The sequence below is a fragment of the Mesoplodon mirus genome (assembly GCF_964341445.2).
Source record: "Mesoplodon mirus genome assembly, chromosome: 14".
Lineage (NCBI taxonomy): Eukaryota > Metazoa > Chordata > Mammalia > Artiodactyla > Ziphiidae > Mesoplodon > Mesoplodon mirus.
Window position 1 is genome coordinate 49,653,047 of NC_138990.1, and position 21,348 is coordinate 49,674,394.

The following is a 21,348-nucleotide window of genomic DNA, read 5'->3' on the forward strand; positions in this document are numbered from 1 at the left end:
GCTACCTATTTTACATTTGGTGGTATATATAAGTCCATTACCTTTGTTTTTAATATACTTTATTTCATTTTAAGGTTATATAATTTAAGTTTTAATAGCTGCCATGTTTAACAAATGCTCAGATTCTCTGAAAACCCAGCAATCAGCTGTGGTGAGCAGTGTACTCTGGCCCCAGCACACACCACTAAGTAAAGCATCTGGTTGACAGGTCCTGTTGTGAATTCTTAATAAAGTGACGGTCCAGCTCTCTTGGTCCCCAACCCGGGTACATCTCCCTTTGCAGTTGCCAGGGATCCAAACTTTAGGAAAGCTGCATCATTGAACTTTGGGCTCTGCTTCTCCAGAAAGTGACCTATCTTGTGAGACTCCACCCCAACCCCAGCCCTCTTTCCTGACCACTGTGTGAGGCAGCTCACCTCTGGACACGATGGTCAGCTTGGTCCCACTGGCCATGAACACAGGGTTGAGGTCGGAGATGGGGCTGGCTGTGATGATGTTCCCTCCAATGCACTAGGACAAGCAGAGAGCGCGTGTGAGAGAGCCCACCCCAGGAAAGCCCTGCTCACACAGCTGGCTCCCGAACACACAGAAGGTGGGGGACACCTGCTGAAGGGAGAGCCCTGAGGCTCTCCACCCCTGTGGAGACACAGGATCAGCACAGTAAGAACTTGGGCATTCGGGCAACATGCAAGAGATTCCAATGCCTGGGGTTGGCTCTCAGCTCTGAAATTTACCTGTTGGTAAACCGGGATCAGCCCCCTTTAAATTGTTTGTTTGTTTGTTTGATCGATTTCACCCAAACTTTTTCTGAAAGGGTTGATGTGGTTTATCACAGAGGCCACAGAGATTTAGTAAAAGAGAAATAAAAGGTAAAGATCAAGGAAAATGAGGAGGAAGCCTTAAGGATGAACAGTGTGTTCTAACTGAGCTTCCTTGGCAAAGAATGTAAGGAGAATCAGACACAGGGTTCCTATTATTAGAAAAGAGGAAGAAAACCAGTTGCTCCAGGAAAAAAAAAAAAAAAAAATCCTTCCCAGAAGTAGATTGCATCTGAGCTTGGGAACTCAGTAGAGTTTTCTGGGTTTATGTGTCCTTATCTGTAATCAAAGGAGGCAGGTGCCTGGGGTAGGGTGATGAGATGGGAGTAGGCTGTTTCGCTTTGTTTTTTGTTCTAATTTAAAACAACAACGGCAGTGGAATGGAAGGGCCAGCTTTTCTCCCAACTCCATCAACAACTGTGAGACTGAAATGGCGCCAGGTGTGAGAACGCCGTCTGCAAACCCAGAATTTGGGGACTAGTCTGAAGACTTACTACAGTCAGCAGGTGGGCCTCTCCCTCCTCTCAGGGGGTCTACCTCTGGTTCTCTCCCCAGCTCTGAAAGGCAGTCCCCCTTCCTATTTCGGCTTCTCCCTAACTTATCTCTCACCCACCTGCTGGCAGCCTCGGCCAAGTCCAGGAAGAGGGGGGCAGGTGGCTCCAACCTCAGGGGTAAAGACTGAGTCACAGTGTGGGTGCTTCCAAGGGTGGCCCACAGGCCACCTTCATCAGAAACACCTGTGGGGCTTGTTAAACCCTGACCCCTGGGCTCCACTCCAGACGCTCTGAGGGTGGGGCCCAGGAATCTGCATTTTCAACAAACACCCCAGGCAATTCTAAGCACTTAAGTTTGACACCCATTGGGTCTGCAGCAGAGTCCAGACTAGCCCCCCTCGCCTTGCGATGAAAACGTGCATCCTGGGCCCCTAAATAGGGACTCACCGCCACAGACTTGACCTGCTTCCCGGCAAACCAGCGCAGCTGCTGCAGGACGCCTCTGAACACCTCTGTTTTCTGGGTGGGAAGCTTAGCAACCGCATCGAGCAGGGTCTTTTCCACAGAGTTCAGGGAGCAGGCGGCTCCAAAGGAGATACCTGGGAACACACGCTCGGAATGACAGCGATCCCCATCACAGCCTGGAAAGCACTTCCATACACAGCAACCCCAGTAAGGCTAAACCAGGATGCACATCCTTATATGGATGAGGCAATTAAGGCCCAGAGAGGTCAAGTGACCTGCCCAATGCCACACAGCTAATAAAAGAGCCAGGACTCAACCCCAGGCCTGTTGACCCTACAACCAGAGTGCTCGTTTCTCTAAACCAGTGGTTCTCAACTCAATAAAATCAGATCTCTGAGGGTGAAGTCTTGGCATTTTTTTAAAAAGCACCCCAAAACTCCCCCCACCTACCGCCTATTTCCATGAGCGATTCTAACATGCAGCCAGGATAGAGAACAACTATGGAGAATTCCAAGCCCCTTGCCCGCTGGCACCCTACCATGGATGCTCCGAGGAGGAGGGCACTGAGGGTGCCCGCTTTCCCCATGCAGGGCAGCTCCCAAAAATGCAGGTGGGAGCCAAAGAGGAGTCTTTCCTGGCACTCGCCACCCCCCCCGCATGACCCACCTCCAGCATCCCAGTCCCTCTGAGGGCTCAGGCAAACTTCCCCTTACCTTCCAGTCCGTGCTCCACTGAATTCAGCTCAGGGATCCAGGCTGGGCAGATGATCACAGGAAACAGCTGATTCTTAAACTTCATCTCAATGCCTGAAGAGAAACAAGAAGCCTCAAGTTATAGGTCTGTTGTTTATCACCAGGGCATTTTTCCCCACCACTGCACACAGGACGGAGGACATATTCACGATCATAACATGCTCCGTGGGTGACCTGGGGTTAGGGGTGCAGTGGACGAGATGTGGGAGTAAGTGCAGTTTCCGCACAATCAGCCTGAAAGCTATGTCCTTCCCTCTCAAAAAAACCCATCAGAATTCAAATAAGATGAACTTGAATTTGTGTGTGTGGTGTGTGTGTGCGTGTGCGTGTGTGCATATGTGCGTGTGTGTTTAATCACAATATTAGAAAAAGGGCATGAAAATAAGTCAGGAATGCTTCTCAGCACTTTACATATTTTAACTCACTTAATCCTCACAATAACACTATGAAATACTGTGATTTTCTCTGTTTATAGATGAAAAAACTGAGGCACAGGGAGGTTAAGGTTCGTGCCCAAATTACACAGCTAAGAATGGGCATATTTCAGTACCGGAGCAATTACTAGAATTGGGATGTAATAGTAATATGATATGAAAGTCTAACATTCAGACAAAAAAGGAAAATTGACTGAGAGAGAACACTTCAAATTGGCCTCCCAGTCCCCAATATTCGTCTGAGTTCTTAAGGTGCATGGCTTGGTGGGACCGAATGTCTGTGTCGGTTTTTGTCCTTCCAGTGAATCAAGTAAGAAACCTCTGCGAACAGACCTGCTTCTGTTCCTCAGACCCAGTTAGCACAGCACCTCTCCCAGCCCCGCCCACAGGGCTGTAGATGGAAAAGGGTAAGAAGGAAATGTCTGTGCATCAACCCCTCCGCCCCCGCTTTCCGGTGCTGTTGAGAGTCTCTGAAGGGAGGTGCAGGCTTTGAGGAGTCTGGCCTGTTTGAATATCAGCTCGTAGGGCAAAGAATGCAGATGGAGGCACTAAGTGGCTCGTTTTGATAAGGGGTTCTCTATGACCCACTTCCCCCCACGTCATGGCGGTAGGTGGTTACACTGTGCAGGGTGTGTGTGAGGGAGGGAGGTAGAGCTGTGGCATATGGTCTTAAGCAATTATTTCTAACTTGGAGCTTATAACATCTTCGTGAATGCCTTTCTCTTAGAATCTAACTGAGCCCAGGACATTGTGTGACTCGTGGCGAGGAACATGTCATATACCCAAGGACCCCAAAGATTCTTCCAGCCAGTCATTCTCCACCCTAACTCATGGGACCCTGGGCCCTTGGGTCATGGCTACACAGGCCAGCCATTGTGGTCATATCACCTGAGGCACGCCTCACAGGCCACCCTGCCATCCTGATGTGGCACATTACTGCAGCAGGGGACTCTGTACAGCACCTGTGCTCCCAAGGGTGGCCCAACTCAGCACTTCACCAGCACAGATCTGAGCCAGGCCCTCCTCTCTGTGGCTGAAGAACCAACCAGAACCCAGGGCTCGGGGGGTCCCCCCCAGAGCCAGAGCCAGGAGTCCCCCACAAGCTGGACTTGGCTGCTTAAAAGCATGTCAAGTCCCCCCAAACCAGGGTTCCTCTGAGGCAGACCTCGGCTGTGCCACCATCCTCTCCTTGGATCTTCACTGGGCTTGGGTCCAGCCAAGTGGAAGCGGGCCAAGCCAGGTTTATAAGTGGATGGAGACGAGCAGGGACCTGGGCACCTCCGCTCCTGTGTCTTCAAGCACCAAGCCTGAGAGCTGCGCATCTGGGGTCTCCTTGACCTGTTCACGTACTGTGGGCCTCATGTCCCAGGTGGTGGCACCGCGGCAGGTGGCCACAGTCATGGGCAACACAGCACAGTCACACTTGGACATCTCCTCTCCCTAGCCTTACCACATCACCCCCAGAAAAGGGAGGGCAAGAGAGTGACCTTTATGGAACCCCTAGTGTCCGTCAGGCACCGGCCCAGACACGTGAGCTACGTTGCTCCCTCCGCCTTTAGACTGGGAGATACTGAAGGGAAGGGGTCTGGTCCAGGTGATCTGGGCACCCCTGGCTCTCCCAGAGTACCCAGTGCAGAGCAGGCTCCCTGTCGGTGCTTACGGAGAACAGTCAGCAAGGAGCTCCGTTAGTGCTCAGAACAACCCTTAGAGGAGGTGTCATTACTCCACATATGAAATGGGGAAGTGAGGGCAGAAGAGGACACACAGAGGACACACAGCCACAGGGGCTGAACTGGGCAGACTGGCCCAGGGCCACCCCGCGCCCTTACCAATCTCCGTGTTCCCCACCACCAGCTTGGCCTCAGGGTGCTGCGCTTTGAGGTCCAGCAGCTCGTTCAGGGCCGAGGCCTGGATCCAGGTCACACGCTCCCCTTCGAAACGCAGCTGCTTCTGCGGAATGTCTTTCAGCCTCTGGAAAATGAAGTGTTCTTACTGTGTTGCCTCTTCCTCCCCACTGCCATTCCCAGGGCCATTGCTTTAAGTCTGCAAGGGGATCAACTCTACTATGGGTTTGTTTAATACTGAATTCAGACGGGAAATGCATGTCAGGGGAGAAGAGAGGGAGAACACCATGTATCGAGGCAGGAATCGCAGTGAAGGAGGCACTGTTAGTCTCATCTCTTACAGGTGAAGGAGGAACCCGAGGATCAAGGTTATGGGACCTGCTGAAGGTCACTGCCGCAAGGTGACTTGAACTGTCCCACACTGTCTCCAGGAGGTACGGGAGGGGGATCAGAAGGGAATGCAATGGAAGGTTGGCTCTAGAGCATGAGGGGTGATGCAGGGCTGAGAGAGAAAACCCCCAAATCAAACTGATGGTTTTTCAAGGTTTCACAATCCAGAGAAAGATATGCTGGCGGTCTGCTGCAAAGCTGTTCTTTCTGGCCTGTTGAATTCATAAAGCAGTCTTCATGAGCTCACCACCCCCTGAGAAATCTGCACTTGAGAAACCTTGAGAGTGGCTTGATTATTATTATTATTTTGGTCATGGTGTTGGAGTCAAGGAGCAGAATCATCAAGGTGAGAAAGCAGCCATGAGAGGTGTCCTTAAGACGTGGCTGCAGGCCATGGATTGTGTCCTTTGAACATAGCTCTCTTTGTTTGTTTCGTATATACATGGACTGCTAACAGAAAGAAGAATGGATTGCTTGAGGGCTTATACATGAGATTTAGCCAGGAGGTCACCAAATACTTCTGGAGCTCCTGTTACTGTACACAGTGTGCCAAAGGGATCCACTCCCTCAGAGTGACACGTGTGAGAAGGAGAGAAGTGTGGGTCCCTGTGGGAGTATGTGGCACAGGGACTTGACGTTTGGGTGTCAGAGAAAGGAAGGGAAATTCAGGCTGAAACCTACAGGACAAGGAGGACACAAAGGCCCCAGTGGGTACAAGTGGGACCCAACAGGTCTCCAGGGGCTCATGGGGCATCACCTACCAGCAACTCTGGGGGGAAGATGGGTTCCTGGGTGGGATCCAGGGGCATGAATTCCTCTGGGTTGAATAAAGATGGCGAGAGAATGACCTGCTGGAAAAGCGGACAGAGGAGTGATACACTGTCCCCTCCTTGAAAATGCCCCACAGGGCTGGACTAGCCCTCTGTCCAAGCGAGCTCATCCACAGACCCCAGCAGGCTGGTGGAGGAGCTGGTATCTCCTGCAAAGAAGGGACAAGGAGGTCTTGACAGAGGATCCAGGGCTACTGTACACATCCACCACCCTCATGGTTGGGGCGTAACTGTTTCCTCTTCCAGCCACCACTGCCCAGAGTGTGGAGAGAGCCCACTGGCTCCTCTGATCTGAGGTCGGCCCTCAGGCTTCCAGGCTGAAAAGGATCCACTTACATTGTGGTCTTCCTTCTGGTTCATGCAGCAGTTTGGGTTGTTCCCATTTCCTCCACAGCATCCACCATCCTAGAGAGATGACCAACATTCACACAAAGATATTTGCAAAGAGTTTTCACAGAAGCTAAAGAACCTAGATTATTACTATCAAATGAAATCTGGGTATGATACCTAGTCCAGCATCAAAAGGAACAGCAGATACCCCACCCCATCCCACTTGCCTCTGCACAGAGGAAAGGCCTCTGCTTTAACTACTTTCACTTGGTTAATGTAGATTAAATAACTTGAGAATAAACAAACAGGACCTCTCCTGGAAGCAGCAGGGATATTTAATTATGAGAAAATTTCTCCATAAAAGCTAGTCCTATTTTATCAAATCATCTCTTTGTGCCCACATTCCTCTTCAGTACTGCTTCCTGAGGAGGCCTTAGTTCCCCGACCAGGGATCCAACCTGCGTCCCCTGCAGGGGAAGCACAGAGTCTTAACCACTGGACCACTAGGGAAGCCCCTCATGCCTCTACTTCTAAACCATCAAGTTCTATGGGAATTCGTTGGGCGCCTCCCAGGCTGGAGTCTTTGTGGGGCTGCTGCCAAAGACGTTCAGGACCAGAGGTGTGCCCGGCCAGTGTGCCTGATGGCCTTCCCACTCCTTATCAGGCACTTCTCGCTAGAAAGCTCACACTCTATTCCTCACTGCAGGCCTGTTCTGGAGGATGTGTACAGGTCTGATGACTCATCACCTACGGGGAAAGGACTTGCTCAGGACCTCTTGGGGTGCCAATGGCGGAGCACAGAATACAGCCCAGATTGCTATCTCCCAAAACCAATGCACTGAAGGTGGGAAAGGGTGTGTTCACCTGACTGATCTAGCCCAAGGAGGCAGGAGTCTCAGCTCAGGGCCCCAGAAGACACTACAGAATCGTGGAGTTGTGCTAAGAGGCAAAACTGGGGGAACTCCCAGGCATAGACCTAGACACATTTCCAGGGCAGCCGTTCCTGGGGGAGCAGGCTGGGAGTAGCCCTTCCTTACGTGAATCATGGAAGACACCATTCATGCCGACATTTCCCAAAGGGTGAGTCACCACCCACCAGTGTACCCAAGGAAGTTGTCAGAGGGCCAAGGAGGCCGAAGGTGTAGCCTCTGAGAACGTGCAAGCACTGTCAGACTTGCCTCAACCCCCCTGCACGTGCTGCCCTGCGTGCAGACCCCTCTTGCATTCACTGCTTTGCCGCTGGATCTCAGAGCGGCTCGGTCTATTTTATACCGCCACGCCACCACCTTGCCCTTCCCCTCTGTCTTTGGACAGAACGGAGAGGGCCTCTGCACATCTCTCTTTTTGGAGGAGTGATGTGGAAAATTACCAGGCCCTGCGTACAGTAAGACAACAGCCTCCCTCACCTGGTCCTTGTGGGGAAGGATGTAATTCGCAAAAGTGGATTATTCAGATAATGAAAGTGTCAGCACTTTCTTATTTAGATCTTCTTCCTTGATAATTCATTAATGTGTTTGACATAAATTACTGTAACGTACAATAATGTGTCACTGCCCTCAAGGTCTACTGCGGTTGGATAAGGCCAGGGTTTTTCCCCAGAGAGATTTCCACTTTTCTCAGTAGGCTAAAACTACTGGGCTTATTTTTATGGTTCCCCCATTTCCTTCCTTGCTGCTAGATGAATGTTGTCATTTCCTGCTGTGAACAGGCTGCCTCGCTATAGCATGCTCTTCTCACCCTCTTCCGGTGTGTGCTATGGCCATGAAAACTAGATAGATGAGCTTTTTAGAACTGTGTGTAAGGTAACAATTAAAAGGCTCTGAATAAAGGCCTTGAGGGCCTCCAATGAGTAATATGCATGAGCTTCTGAGCACATTCTGTGCGCCAGTCATTTTGCCTGCTTGGAGCACCCAGCTCCACTCTGCTCTGCTGTACCCTGCCAGGCAGCTGGAGTGAAGGGGGTGCAGCTCACCTCCTCCCACGGTGTCACAATAGACTCAGGAACTGTGTACATGATGATAAAACTCTGACCTACAGAAGGAGTATAATTGTCAGCTACACTCAAAAGCCCTTCTCTCTGGAGAAACTAGGGGAGCTGGTCAGATTGTATTTCTTTGAGAAGCCTCCTATAAAATAAGTACATGCACAAGATAAACAATCCCTGGTTCTCAGGGAAGCCTAAGCAATACATGGAGATCAAATATGGGTAATGGAAAAAATGTACCAGCATCATAATTTATGTTGCCATTTACTGAAAATGTAAGATGTGCCAGGCATTGTCCTAAGTGCTTTCCACAAGCACTGTAAGGTAGGTATTGTTACAATCCCCATTTTAGAAACAAGGAAATCTGCCCAATATCATGCACCAGTTAAGAGATGGAATGGGATCTGAACCCAGGTCTGCAGATTCTGAATCTAAGCTTTCAATCATTTTCATTTACATCCGTACCTCCTGGTTCCTCATCATCAACAGCATTCACCAGGATGTGGCATTTTCCATCCTTAGAGGCTCCATCTCCATCTCCACCCTTTTGGGCTATTTGGACACAATACTCCTTTTTGTACTGTACCAACTCTAAAAGTCAGTGAAAGGCACAGGAGTCTGTGACTCTCCCCTTAACCCAGAATCAAATTGAGACGAGACAGTTTGATTGGAGTCAGGATCAACTTGACCCAGCTGGGAAATCAGGTAAAATCTGGGGAGATTAAGCCAAGAAAGGAGAAGCTAGCCCTCTGCCTCCTCGCCAGATGACAGGTGTGTGTCTGCATTTATGTAATCAAGGCTCATGCACCCCAGCTGTGGTTTCTCACAGAGTAATATGAACACTACAGGGGTTCACACACTGTCTGAAGATCTAATTAGCAGTTTCATAAGCCCAGCAGAGAGCCAGCTGCAGAAAGCAGCCGGGACAGGAAAGGAGGAGAGACTCGAGTGCTGAGTCACGCTGGGCTGTTATTAAATGCCACGTTCAGCACCTGTGCCATAGGCTGAGCATGCCAGTCACCAAGGAAGGATGCCAAGCCCGAATGCCCTGGAGGAAATTAGCTCTTAGGCAGCATGTCTCTTCCAGTAACCAGTTCTCCAGGCCTTCCCTGGAAGAAAGGTCTCCGTGCTATTGATGAGAACCACCACCTCCCTCCACCCCCCAGAGTAAGAACGGCAGAGCCCAACGCCCTTGCCAGGTACCTGCGGCAGAAGGACCTGCCAGCTGGCCATCTGATCATTTTTCTCTGTAACCCAGAGGCCCATGGCATCCCTCCCAGCTGTGATTCCTGAGTGTTGCTGCTTCAGGAGCAGGGCCATTGCTGTCCCAGGGCCCCAACTTACCTTGGCGAAGGTCCGGAAGCCCTGGAGGATGGGTCTGTAGCCTGTACAACGGCACAGGTTTCCTGTGGGCCAAGGAAAAAGCTGCAGTGTCAGCGCAGGCCCCGGGGCAGCTAAGGGGTTTGTGGCTTTGCTCCCAGATCAGTTAAATGCTCTCTTCACATATTCTATTTTCTTTGCTTGGAATGACCCTCCTCCTGCTTGTATCCCTGACTTCAAAACATCTACCACTTCTTCCAGGAAGCCTTGCTAGAATACCTAGACTGAAACAGGTGCTCCTCCTAAGTCCTCCCATGGTGCCTAGTCATAGCTTTATCAGTGAGCTTATCAAACTACATTATAAGCTCTCTTCCCCTTCAGAGTACAAGCTACTTGAGAGGAGGGACTGGATCTTCCATCCCTGTGTCCCCTGTCCCCTGTAGAGTGCGTGACATGATAGGATTTCATATAACTGACTGAATAAATGATGCATTAAAATGGATTGAATGAATGGGGAGCCTTCTCTACTCAGTTCAGAGGAACAGATACCAGGCCCAACCATCTGGGCCCACTCACAGAAGGCAAAGTGGGAAGCCAGTCCCTGCTCAAGGCTCAGAGTCATGGCCTCCTTCCTCATATGTGGCCTTTGCCCTGCAGAATCCTGCTCTGAGGAAGCAGGAAGGGAAGGCGCCATGTCATTAGCTTCTGTGTGGTTTCCCAAACGATCTCCTCCCACTCTGGCCACTCATGGCTACCCCATCCTAGCACGGGGTGAGAGCAGGAAGACACCTCAGGAAGATGAACACTAAGGCAGGAGACCCCAGAAGGTCTCCAAACCACCCAAGTGTTCTTCCAATTAAGAAAGCACCACCCTTCCAGTCAATCATAACCAACATGGTGGGATGGCCTGAGCCTTTCCCTCAAAAGGCAGTGCCTGGAACTCCTAGTCCACTCCTGGCATCCACCCTGGCCCTGCCCTGCCCTCCTCAGAGCCCCACTCGCCACTCCACCTCCCGGGCCCTGCCTCAAGGCCCATACCTTGGAAGGCATCCTCGATCTCCTCAACAGTGGGCTCAGGCTGGTTCCGAAGCAGCGTGTACATGCTCATGACGATGCCGGGGGTGCAGAACCCACACTGGGAGCCGTGGCTTTTGGCGATTCTTTCCTAAAAGGGGCAGATGACGTAGACACCTGTGTTGCAGAACCCCTCCCAGGCTCCCTCATGACTCAACTGGAGCCAGCCCATGTCAACAGGCAGTGTAGGGTAGCAGGCCGCATGAAGTCACATTGTAGTGCCGCCACTTCCCAGCTGTGACCTTGGCCAGGTTACCAAGCCTCACTAAGCCTTGTCTATAGGTTTAGGACCATCCTAGCACTTAGAGGATTCAGTGAGATCATTCACGTAAAACTCTTCACATCATCCCTGGCATAGAGGAAGGAGTCGACCCATGGGAGTTACTCATAGGACAGTCCCCTCAAAGAACCACGACTGTTAAAGCCAGAGGGGCTTCCCACCCTTCATTCCCTTCACCAGAGAGAGGAGGAAGCAGGCTCAGAGATTTAAGAGGTGTATGCAAGATCACACATGGTGAATGCAAGAGCTGTGTCAGGTTCTTTTAGCTACACTACCCCACAATCCAAAATAACCAAATGAATGCATCTTATTCCAAATTAGAATGCTGCTGTATTCTTATGTGAAGGCAATCCTTGAAGTCCAATGGGTGGGGACTTAAGAATTGGGAAATGTGTGAGATAGAATTCACTAAAAGCATTGAATGTCACAGAATTTTCATTCAAACCTGCAAGATTTTTGTTACAAGGAGATTCTCCTCATCTACACTATTTTTTAATCTCTGGGAATCTCTCTTGGAACTTACATTAAGTAAAATTGCTAGAATGTTGTATCCCCAGTGCCTAGCATGGATAGTCATTCATTTGACAGATATTTACTGAGAAATTATTATGTACCAGGAGTGGTAAAGGTACTGGGGACAGAGGGTGAAGAAGAGAGATGAGGTTCCTGGTCTCATGAAGCTCATATCCTAATAGGGGAAATACTGACAAAAACAAAGAAGAAAATTTGAGGTGGAGGTCAGTGCTATGTAGAGAATTAGTACAAGAGGACATGACCCAGAGTGACTAGTGGCTATTTGGAGTGGTTAGAAAAGCCACTCTGAAAAAGTGACCTTCGAGTTGAACTTAATGACATAATTTGGAGCAGGGAAGAGTGTATCCCAGGCAGAGGGAACAGTGAGTGCAAAGGCTCTGAGCACAGACACTGCAAAAGTCTGATGCACTAGAGCTGCTGAAAGGCGAGGGTGGATGGAATCCTGAGACAAGGGAGGTCAGCTGGGGGAATAGGCAGCAGCCAGTCCATGCAGCTCTTCATAAGCCAGGGTTAGGGATCTGGATTGTTATTCTGGGTGTGATAATGAGAGACCTTTAAGAGGAATTTCAGCAGGGCTTGATATGATTGAACTTGTGTTTTTAAAGAATCACTCTAGCTGCTGGGCAGGGAATAGTTGTAGGGGCAAGAGAAGAAACAGAGAACAGGACACTAAAGTGGCCTTGGCAAGAGGAGATAGTGACTTAAACCAAACATTAATGGGGGAAACAGAGAAAAAAAAATGATTTCATTGTAAAGTTTGGAGGTAGAGTAGTTACTACTTCTGGATGGATTGGGTATGGTGTATCAGAGGAAGAATCATAGGTGACTCCTAGATTTTTATCTTGAGCAATTGGGTGGATGCTTTTGCCACTGACTCAGATGGAGGAAGACCAGGGAAGAAAGAAGTTGGGGGGAAAATAGGGTTTTGTTAAGTTTGAGATTAGACATCCATCTAGTGATTCAAGAAGGCAGCTGGAAATAGGAGTCTGGTCTCTGAGGAGAGGTCGAAGCTGAAGATACAAAGATGATGCATTCACATGTAGATGGCATTAAACTCACCTCAGGAGAGTGTGAAGGTAGAGAAGAGATGGGGCCCAGGCCAGAGCCCAGGGTGCTGCAGCAATTAGGGACTGAGCCAAGGAAGAGCTGTACATGGTGCAAGCATGGAGGTAGGAGGAAAATGAGGAAAGTGTGGTGTCATAGAAGCTAAGAGAAAAATATAAATGGACAAGGGGAAGTGGAATCTACAGCTTATTTGGAGCCAAAAGAAGTACGTCAGGAATAAGGATCTGTGCCATTGGAAAGAGAGGGTTTTCGCCTCATTGTATGGATATGACCCCTGTGTTTAAACGGTTCATTCTTTCTTTCATCTATGTTTCAAAGAAAATTACAAGCCCTCATTAATCTTCTCACATCTGCTGCAGGTTGGACAAGTTTAGTAATCTGCCCTTTTCCTGCCTAGGAAGCAAAGACATGGCAGTGAAGCAATACCACCCCACCGCATTCTGACCCCACGTGACTGGCCCAAGATGCTCCCTCCAGGGAGTATAATTAGTTTGCTCAACTGGCAACCCTGGCTCCAGACTCACATAAGGGCACAAGGGTGGCAGGATCTGAATGACACAGTCAAGGGAAGATTAAGAAAAGGGCCTGGCTCAGGCACCTTCCGTGATGCAATCTCCTAAGGACCTCCTGCCTCAGTTTCCCTAAACGTAAGCACCGGGAACAGTGGCTTTTCCTTCCCACTGTGCTCTGCTCCCACATGGGCTCCATTCCACCTTGTCTACGAGCATCCTTTCTCTCTCCACAAACCCCTCAGACTACTGCCCACTCTTCCCCAAAGTGTTCCCAATTTCGCTTCAACCTCAGGTAGCTGATACCATCAGCGAGAAAGCACTGGTCAGACGCCCATGTGTCTCTGTTCTCTGACTCAGCCCTTGCTAACCTCCATTTTAATGAGCCCACGTCTATATGAGCCATGGGTGGAAGGTGAGAGGTGCAATGAAATTACCACCGGAGGGAGCAGGGAGTAGGTGGGTTTTTTACCAAGGGGCACAGAGCATTTGGAATCTTCAATCTGAGATGGCAAGGGGGCTTCCTAAGCACACTTGGGCACAAGGTGAGGAAGTTCCCCTGCCCCTCCTCCCTCCAGCTCTGACACAGCTGGACTTACCAGCCGCCAGATCCAGTTGACCTCTTGGTTCCCATGGGGCATGCAATGTCACCATCCACCCAGACACAGGAGGGAGCTTCAGGCTCGGGTGCCTCCACTTTCTGCCTCACAGCCATCCCCTCACCTCCAAGAGGATCTGGGGAGGTGGCTGGGCCAGAATGCCACCTTTGCCCGGGCAGTGACACTCAGCCCAACAACCCAGAGCAAGTCTGCAGCCTTGGTCAGAGCCTCTTGTTACCTGCACAGGATGCAGCCTCGTCTTGGTACTTCCGATTCCTTCCACAGTTGTCACGGCAACATGGTGCAAGGAGCAAATGGGGGCCAGGCAGGCATTGGCAGAAAAGTGACTGGAACCCAAATTAAGGTCATTCCATTGACCACTCAGGTCATCAGAGCAGACCTGAGTGCAGGGTCTAGGAGATCTGTGATGCCTGTGTCACTTCTCTTCACTCTACATTATGTTCTTGTCTTTTCTACAGGTGTCCTCACCTCTCTACCCAAGACTCTGCGCCCGAGCCCCTCCAGCGTCCTGTGGAGTCAGACATCGGTGCACCCTAGGCCTCTGAGCTGGATCATGGGAGCCAGGGTCACTTTCAGCTGCCTCTTAGCCCAACACTGGAGGCTGAGTCAAGAGGAAGCTTCTGGCAGTTTCCAGGCCCAAAATGTGCTCCTCTCTCTGCAGGGCTCGTCCTTAGCCACTTCAATTTCAGAACCTCCTGTCACTTCTGCTTCTCTGCTTTCACTCACCTCCATTTCTCCCATTCCTCTGGGGGAAGAGGGAGGGGAAATCCCCAGGTGACATGGGACTCCAACCCCTTAGAAATAGCTTCCCCACATCCATCCCTTTATTCATCGCTCATTCACTCATACAGACAACATCAGTTACTGAAGGCCAACCAAGTGCCAGGCACCCTGCTGAGGGCTGAGGAAATAAAGGTGAATAAGATGGAATCTTTGTCCTCTAATAGCTTGCCTTCAACTCAGGAAAATAGTAGCCAGTGTGAAGATGAAATTTAAATATTTTACGGTAAGTGTTTCAGGAGGGCTATGCACAGGGCCCCATGGCACCAGCAGAGACAAGGGGCACCTAACCCAATCTTGGGAGGTCAAGGAAGGCTTCCTAGAGGAGGTGATATTTTGCCCAGTCCTAAAGTGCTAGTAAGAGTTGGCCAGGTAGAGAAGTCCTTGAGAAAAGGACATTCAAGATGGGAAACAGCTTCTGCAAAGACCAAGAAATCAATGGGCGTGGAGCATTGGTAGTTCACAATTGTTTCTGCATGAACAGAATGCTGGACCCACGAAGAGAAAGAAAACTGGAGAGGGAAGGTGGGGAAAACTGAAGGACCTCACATGTTGAACAAAAAGATTGGACTTTAATTTGGGGGCAATGGAGGCCTACTGAAGGATTTCATGGGATGTGATATAAGTCTGAATTGTAAAACGATGATTTTTTTCAGCAGTTCAGAATCTTGTCCATATTTATAAGCCAGGAAGATACTTCCTAAGACATCATTCTATAATATCCCTCTTCATGATCAAAGTCTACTTAGAAACACAGGGGCTTACACATATATGCACACACACGCACACTCACTCAAAAGCTGACCCCTGGATCATAGTCCTCAAAGGCCATCAGCCAGCAGGCAAAGGATACATGATCTTGTCCTGGAGACGATCATACTTGGAAAGCATCACCGTGCAAGCCCCACAGCCGCCTTCTCCGCAGCCCAGCTTTGTCCCTCTCAGCCCCACTGGATGGTCAAGGGTTAAAGAATATGAACTCAGAGAAAAAAAAAGTCTTTGTTGGGCTGCTGGGAAATGCCTGGGCTGAGCTTCGAGTGAAGAGCCACTCGTCCACACACAGGCTCAGGCGCCTCAACCCGGGAGGCAGCAGACCCACACGGCCTCCCATTCAGACAGGCTGTCCTGCATCCGGGGAAGCAGGGAATGAGGCCAGTTCCACTGTACAGAAAAGGAAAGGCACCAGCGCCCATGTGTCACCCCCTGGGACTGGAGTTCCACTGTTCTCCAATCCTGGAGATTTTCCTGGGATCAAGGTCTTCTAGGTGTGGTCTTAACAGTCCCCCAACCCTGTGGTCTCACTGGGCAGACTGAGTATGTGGGCCAGCCCTCACAGCACCCCAGCTGGTCGTGCAAGGAAGCCACTCAAGCCAGCATGGGACTTGCTGAGTTCGGCTTCCCTCATTCCCCCGCCAAACCTTTTGGATTGATGAAGTCCAGGGACCAAAGTTAAGGCTGGACCAGGGGCTTCTGAATATCCATCCCATAGGATATGTGAATGGAAATTAAAGTGGAGATATTTTTGAGGTCAGAAACCAATATTGGAGCCACCTCTTATATATTGGGGGAAACAAAATCTCTGATACTTTGCACTTGAAAAGTGCCTAACTAATAGGCTATTCTGGAGAACAGCAGTTATGGTAGCCTCTTCCCCTGGGACACACAGGCTCCATTGCTGCTTTTCCCTCAGGCCCACAGGCCTCCAGGCCATCTATCTTCCTACTGAAGATGGAAGGAGCTGAGGCTATTATCCCTGGTCACTTCCCTAATTTCAAGATAAAATTAATAAGTAGCAATGATAAAGCATCTTCTACTTGGAAAGCAGCTATACCCATGGACCCGTTTGATCTTCACTATAATGTGGTTAGCAGGTAGGGCAGGAATTGCTGAAAGAAAGAAAGAGAGAAAGAGAGGGAGAGGGAGGGAGGGAGGAAGAAAGGAAGACAGAGAGAGAGAAAGAGAGAGAGAGGGGGAAAGAGAGAAAGAAGGAAGGAAAGAAGGAACGAAGGAACGAATGAACGAAGGGAGGAAAGACTGAGACCCAAGATGTAATGTGCACCCTGCAAGATGACAGTCACTTGTGCTACCTTGAGTGTCAGGGAACAAACACAGCCATCGACTCCTCCCCCACCATGCTGCTGCTTCTTTTAAAGCACAGCTGGGGAGGGATCTCTAGATCTCGAGTTATTCTTTTCACTAGTCTGGACGTATGAGATCAGCAGTTTAGACCACTCCAGGGGCATATGAGGATGAATGGAAGCAGCCCAAAGTAGTCGAGAGGTCTTCTGCTAGCCTGGGCATCCTTCTGGAAGCCAGGGCAGAAGTCAAGGCTAGGGTCTTCTCTCTTGCCTGGAACTCCCACAAATCAACTCTCAACACAGGCAGCAGCAAGCCATGAGGACTTCATATTTACATGCCAACTTTCAGGTTTGGATTTCATTTGAGATTTGGCCATTAAACCAGCCAACTGCTATGATCAGGAATTTCTGAGGCTGCCAGGTCTTCAAAACTGTATTAGAAATCTAAAATTGACGTCAACAATCTCTAAGAGTGAGCCTCTCTTTCCAGACCACCCAGGTAGATGGGCTGGAAATGGAGTCCCATGCAGTCCCCTGATCCCACTGAGTGACTCCAGGTCTACAAAAAACGCCATCAGGTCCATGTGCTGTGAACCTCCAGACCTGCCCCCGCCAGGTCAAAAATCCAGGACAAAGTACACTAGAGCCAGCCACTATCTGATAGGAGGTGAAAGAACCAGAGGCAAGGCCATGGATTCCAGGCTGGCTTCTGAGGGTGCTGAAACGATCCTTTGTTGTTCCAAAGTATGTAACTGCAAGGAGCCACCGGACATCCCTGCCTCTGGGAGCCACAGGGTTTATAGACAGAGGTCAGGATGAGTATCATTCTACAACAGACCCCTAGAGAGTTTCCAGTGTGGGTGGGAAGTTCAGAGCATGGCTCCCGGCTTCAGTCCAGGTCTGCCAGCATTTGCCCAGAACACACGAGGGGGAGGTGTGTCCCTTACCACATCCAGCCTCACTTCCTCCTCTGTTAAAGGGATCGCTGTGAATCAGTGAGACAGCCTACATGAATCACCTTGAACTCCACCCATATGTAGTCAGTGCCCGTTAATGTTAGCTCCTAATGCTAGCTTTACTGCTGGTTTTGTTCCAGGGCCTCAGAATACTTTCCTACTAGCAAAGAACAAAAGGGATGGGGGCTCTTACAGAAGCCCTCCCCACTCTGGGAGCACAGCAGCACCCCAACCCTGCTCAGGAGTCCCCCACCCCATGCTTCCCAGTGCCTGCCATTCCCACAGCGGATGGTGTCTCTACACCATCCCACCTCCGGCATCCTTTCCCCCAAAAAATACTCCTTCCCCTGACTTTCCCTCCACCTTCGCAGAGCTAGAAACCCTGCCTGGGAAGCCCATTTATGTATTAACAAAGGTCCGCTGAGGCACGCTCTGCTCCTGCTGGGGCCGGGGGGAGGGGAATGACCATGAAGCTTGCCAGAGCTAAGGAGGGTCTTTTGGAGCTGCTTGTTTTACAGGGTAAAACCTTGGCATTACTAGAACCTTAAATGCAGGAGACTTGAAGAACATCAAGAACCATATTCTTCCTCGGCAGCTGAGAATTTCAGACCCACCAGGCTCAAATGACTTCCCAGGGTCACACAGCTGCCAAGTGGCAGAGTTGCACCTAAGACATGGGGGTCCAGAGCCCTAACCCAGTGCTCTTTCCTCTGCACTTCACGGCCTCCAGACCAGGCACTAGCAAATGGCGTAAGGCCCGGAGGATGAGTCCCCAAGTGCCCCCGCTCCCTCACCCCTGCTCCAAAGTCAGGATACATTTTCTTCTCAGGTAGGCCAAAAGGGTTGTTTCTGGATCTGCATTTTTCTCCACCACCTATAAAAGAAAACACCAAAGAAAACTATATCAGAGGTATACTTAGTCATCGTCTCACCCAAGAATTTGTAGAGTTAATGGCGATGTGCTACATATATCATGAAAACGAAGGTGTTTTTCTTAATTCTATAAGATGAGCATATTAGCTGCAAGCCAAATTGTGTACCTGCGGACACGCTGCAATTGTAAAATTCTGCATTAGTGCTCAGCTCTGGACCCACCACAGAGCACTTAGGTACAGCGCCGGCCGTGCTGGGCTGACCAAGGCAAAGTTCCCTTCAAATTGAACAAGTCATTTCATTTCCAGCTGCTGGAGCACATTTGTGAACGCCAGGGACAGCTGGGAGCGGTGGCATGCAGACCTCTGGCTTTGCATCCCGGAGGGTGGACTCTCAGACAGTGGACGGCCAGTCTGCCGGCCTGTGCTCATAGCAGAGTGTGGTCTGCGTTGGGTCATCACAGTCAACAGCACTAACACAGGTTAGAAATGGAGGAGAAATCTCAAACCAAAGGCCCACAAACAGAATGTTCAATAAGGCAGAAAGTTTGTCCATGAGGTGTGGTGCTAGTTTCAGATGCAAATCATCAAAGGAAATCTATGAAAACCTGTTTCACTTCTCCTCATGCATCATCAAGCCTAAAAGGGTCTGGGTGATTGGGATGATTAAGGGGAGAGAATGTGTGATAAGAGTTTCTTTAGAGAGACCTGCACGATGAGTCTCACATCTTCCTAAAGTAGGAGGAGGAGGTATCTGCCTCACACCTCCGACTTCATGAGGGGCTTCTATAGCCCTACATGTAAAGCTCACATGCTGCAGGGCATATGGTGGTCTGTCTTAGCTAAAAGATAGAGAAAGTCTTACCAGACAAGGTGAGGAAGAATTGTAGTGTAAGGATTGATGTGCACTTCCAGAGTTTGGAAGAGCAAAGGATGTGAAATCGTTGTGCCGTGGACCTAGCACAGGCCATACGTGAGAGAGAGAACGTGCTTGGAGGTGTTTAAATCATTCCTGAAAGACTGACTGCAGGAGGTGATGGGAGCTCCATCAGAGTCTGTGTGGAGTGGACCTCCCAAAACCGGAGGCTGAGGGAGAACAGCCAGACTGAGAAAACAGCCCCCCTCACCATGTCATGAGACTTGCAATTGAAGGTTTCCAGCAGTGGGAAGCCATCCTACACCAGCACCTAGTAAATAAGAACTTTCTCACTACCCTCTCCTCTCTGTCCTGAAATGAAACTGTGTTTGGCAGCTTATAATTGCCCATAGGATTTTTTGTTCACTAAGAGTAATCCAGAAGGTCATGAAACTACCAAAATTTACCCTTGAATAAAGTTCAAAGGAAAGTGGAAGATAAAATTAATTTTCTTTTATGATGACACCCCACAGGTACAGCTTGTTCAAATTTTCCTGGTTACGAATTTCACACAAGGAGTTGTTTCTTTTCTCTTGGAAATGAAATCATAAATGTACAAAATAAAAATCTTTATTACCTTTTTCATAGACGGCAATAAGGTCCTCTTAGCTTTTACCAAGAGGCTCCTGCCTCCCCTTCCTCCTGCCCTGCTGCTCTCCGTTTATCACATCCCGTCAGTTCAGTTCTCTGCTCAGTGCCTTCAGTGACCTCCCACATATTCAAGGTAGCATCCAAGTTCCTTAGGCTGTCTTTCAAGACCCTTTTCAACGTGTCCCCAGTCTTCATTGTCAGCCTGTCCCCCTCCTGCTTCCCTGCCAAGCTGGTCTTCATACTCCAGTGAAAATACAACTTAAACCTTCTAACTCCTGTGCCTTTGGCCATTCCATTCCTCTTTCACCTGCATCTTGACTTATTAGAAGACCCCAAACACTTCCCTATCACCCCAGCCACAAGTGGTCCAATCTTCCTTGAATTCCTCAGAGAATGACCAGACCACTCTCATGGCATGGCTGCAGTGTTTGTCCCAGCAAACTCCACAGAACCCTCTCTCAAAAGGATGCCCAAAGGAAATGTGAATTCTAAAAGAAAAACACTGTGGGGAAGTGAGCTTAGGAGATGCTGGGTTAAACAGATTGCTCTGGTAAAACTCAAGCACCAAAACAAATAATAGCCATAATGGATTACAAACCATTAACTAGAATTGAAACTCATAAGTCCAAACCGATCATTAATAAATAAACAAACAAGTAGGAGAGAAAGGAAAGTTCTTCCTGACAGAAGAATACCAACTAGTGGCCATTTTGGGTGGCCATTTTGTAATTCAGCACAATAACTGATCTGGTCAAGAATTATGGATGGATGCTGCAACTAGCAGATGAAAGTTTGATAATCAAGGTATTTACATAGTCCCAAAGTATCTTCTCACAGATTATTCATTAATTATAAAGGGAAAAGAATAATCTTACAGTGGAGATTGTAAGATTACTGGTGGACACCACCTTAACTGAATGATCAAAGTTCACATCACAAATAATGGGGAAAACCGATAACATGTGCTTCCTGATATAATCCACCAAGAAAGACATGTCACTTCTCTGGTATCCTGCCCAAAATGCAGACTCTGAGTCTAATTAGAAGAAAGCACAACAAGCTCAAAATGAGGGACATTTAAAAAAATAATGGCTTGTTCTCTTCAGAAACATCAATGTCACAAAAGACAAAGGAAAGCTAAGGAGTTGTTCCAGATTAAGGGAAACTAAAGAGATATGACAACTAAGTACAAGGCATGATCCTGGATCCTGGGATTGGGAGGTGAAAGCCATAAATGACTTTACTGGGAAACTTGGAATAACGCTCTGCATAAAGTTTATAGATTAGACTAGTATTATATTGACACTAGATTTCCTGATTTTTATAATTAGATTGTGGTTATGTAAGAATACACTTATTCTTAGTTTAAGGGATAGAGAAGTATGATATCTGAAATTTATTTTTTATACTTA

General features: G+C 49.1%; 1 protein-coding gene across 3 annotated transcripts in view; it reads right to left on the bottom strand.

Annotated features, from left to right (window-relative positions):
* The window catches only part of XDH (xanthine dehydrogenase), a 61,884-nt gene that overhangs the window by 37,166 nt on the left and 3,370 nt on the right, over positions 1–21,348 (bottom strand). For 2 of the 3 annotated variants that reach the window (XM_082642807.1, XM_082642809.1), the window contains exons 2-12: positions 18,374–18,431; positions 15,377–15,473; positions 13,961–14,069; positions 10,700–10,826; positions 9,686–9,747; positions 6,364–6,432; positions 5,959–6,048; positions 4,793–4,934; positions 2,491–2,583; positions 1,760–1,911; positions 417–510 (exon numbers count right to left, since the gene is read on the bottom strand). In XM_082642807.1, the coding sequence (XP_082498933.1) occupies positions 417–510; positions 1,760–1,911; positions 2,491–2,583; positions 4,793–4,934; positions 5,959–6,048; positions 6,364–6,432; positions 9,686–9,747; positions 10,700–10,826; positions 13,961–14,069; positions 15,377–15,473; positions 18,374–18,431 (1,093 nt within the window). The remainder of the gene's footprint in view (positions 1–416; positions 511–1,759; positions 1,912–2,490; positions 2,584–4,792; positions 4,935–5,958; positions 6,049–6,363; positions 6,433–9,685; positions 9,748–10,699; positions 10,827–13,960; positions 14,070–15,376; positions 15,474–18,373; positions 18,432–21,348) is intronic. The other variant, XM_082642808.1, reaches the window with a different exon arrangement.